At 47.1% G+C, this 1,596-nt stretch overlaps 1 protein-coding gene across 1 annotated transcript; it reads right to left on the bottom strand.

Annotated features, from left to right (window-relative positions):
- Positions 1-191: 191 nt before the first annotated feature.
- Positions 192-1,444, bottom strand: LOC101771311. Its single transcript, XM_004979281.4, has 2 exons — positions 942-1,444; positions 192-480 (listed from the first exon to the last, which is right to left on the bottom strand). The coding sequence occupies exons 1-2, from the start codon at positions 1,283-1,285 to the stop codon at positions 459-461; spliced, it is 366 nt and encodes a 121-aa protein (XP_004979338.1). The 5' UTR covers positions 1,286-1,444; the 3' UTR covers positions 192-458.
- Positions 1,445-1,596: the final 152 nt, after the last annotated feature.

The raw sequence follows: 1,596 nt of genomic DNA, 5'->3' as shown, positions 1-1,596 counted from the left end.
TCACTTGTACAATCCTTGAGCTGCTGCAGACGCCGCACAGCCTGCTAGCTTCTTGTGCAAGGCCCAGCAGAGCAAAGCGGCAAGCATATCTCTACATCATTTTTCTCTATCTCCCATGGCACCAAACGACGACAGCGCAACCTTGGTACAACACAGGCAAGTTCAAGGACCAAAGTGGCTCATCCACACAGTGACACAATCTAAAGATTGTACTTAAAAAGGCAGGACACACGACAAACTTCTTTCTTGACGACACACGATAAACTTGATATAACTTATCCGTTCATACAGCATAAAAATAGACCATAAAAGATAGATGCTTCCTAGGCCACAGCATGAAACACAGCTCCTTCAATCTTGTTGACAAGCAAGACAGGAGCCTTCCTTGTGGAACCATTCAGACGGATGCAAAATGGTTGGCCGGGAAGACAACAACCATGAAGTTGGCAGGAATAGACTCATTCCATATGCTCCCTCTTCCTGCAATAAAATAAAATACTGTAGCGGATTAAAAATGATCTAGATGGATGATGTTCAAATTAAACTTGCTTTCGTACTGCAACCAAGAGAAGGCTTAGCATGCAAGGTCGGTGATTCGTAAAGTAGTTGTTTACTTAGGAAAGAATTGCCAAAAACAGACAACACTTGAAGGTAAAAAGTAGTATACTTGAGTTCTAACTGCTAGCAATTTCCAACAGCATATAACAGAGGGTACATATTGGCAGCTCTTATCTTCCAATCATAAGCTTCAAGGCTCAAATGCTTAGTAGGCTGCAGGCTACGCTAGTATTCTGCAGGTTGGAGAAAGAGGGTACACTACAACATATGAAATGCCAACTTGCATACATGTGCAGCAATATTCAAATATGGAACCGGCAGAATCGAAATCTATTGAGTGATAAATAGCTGATAGATAAAAGGGCAACAGCAATATTACGTACCTTGATAAATTGAGGAACTTGGGGAACTCACAAGGGAGGAAGGGCCAGGGGGACACGGACTTTCGTTCGATCAAGTCGATCAAGTCAGCATCGTCAGTTTTAAGGCCCTCATGCCCATTGATATACAGAGAAAATGACTCCACAGTCTTGGTGCTCATGTCGATGGAGACCACCCACATCTTCTTGCAGGCATAATATCCAAACTCAATGTAAAGGAAGTGCACTACATGTGGCCTGTCGATGTCGACTTGAGGGAACATGAGGATGCAGCGTGGGAGGCGCTCGGGAGTGTTGGCCTCCCAGAGCTCACCGGAGGTGACCGTGTAGTCCTCCTTCCACGCCATGCTGCCGCGACCTAACACGAGGGTGTGGCAGGTGATGGTGAAGCCGGTGCCGGGTTTGAGTGCTTCAAAGGGAATGCCATCGTGGCGGGTGATATTGACAAACTTGAGCGCACGGGCCGCGGTCGACAACGGACACGGCACGGTAACACATGGTGGATGTGCCCCGTGCGATTGCCGGAAAATAGGGCAAACCTGTCCAGAAGGGAACCAGATGAAGGAGACGGTAGGGGGGGTTTGGGCAGTTTGGACATGTCACAGAAAAAGGATGCCTCGGTGGTAAGTCGAATCCAGCACAGCCATTTGTCGAAGGG

This window comes from Setaria italica, chromosome VIII, assembly GCF_000263155.2.
Source record: "Setaria italica strain Yugu1 chromosome VIII, Setaria_italica_v2.0, whole genome shotgun sequence".
Taxonomy (NCBI): domain Eukaryota; kingdom Viridiplantae; phylum Streptophyta; class Magnoliopsida; order Poales; family Poaceae; genus Setaria; species Setaria italica.
Note: the sequence above shows the minus strand (reverse complement) of the source record. Positions and strands in the feature narration are given on the sequence as shown.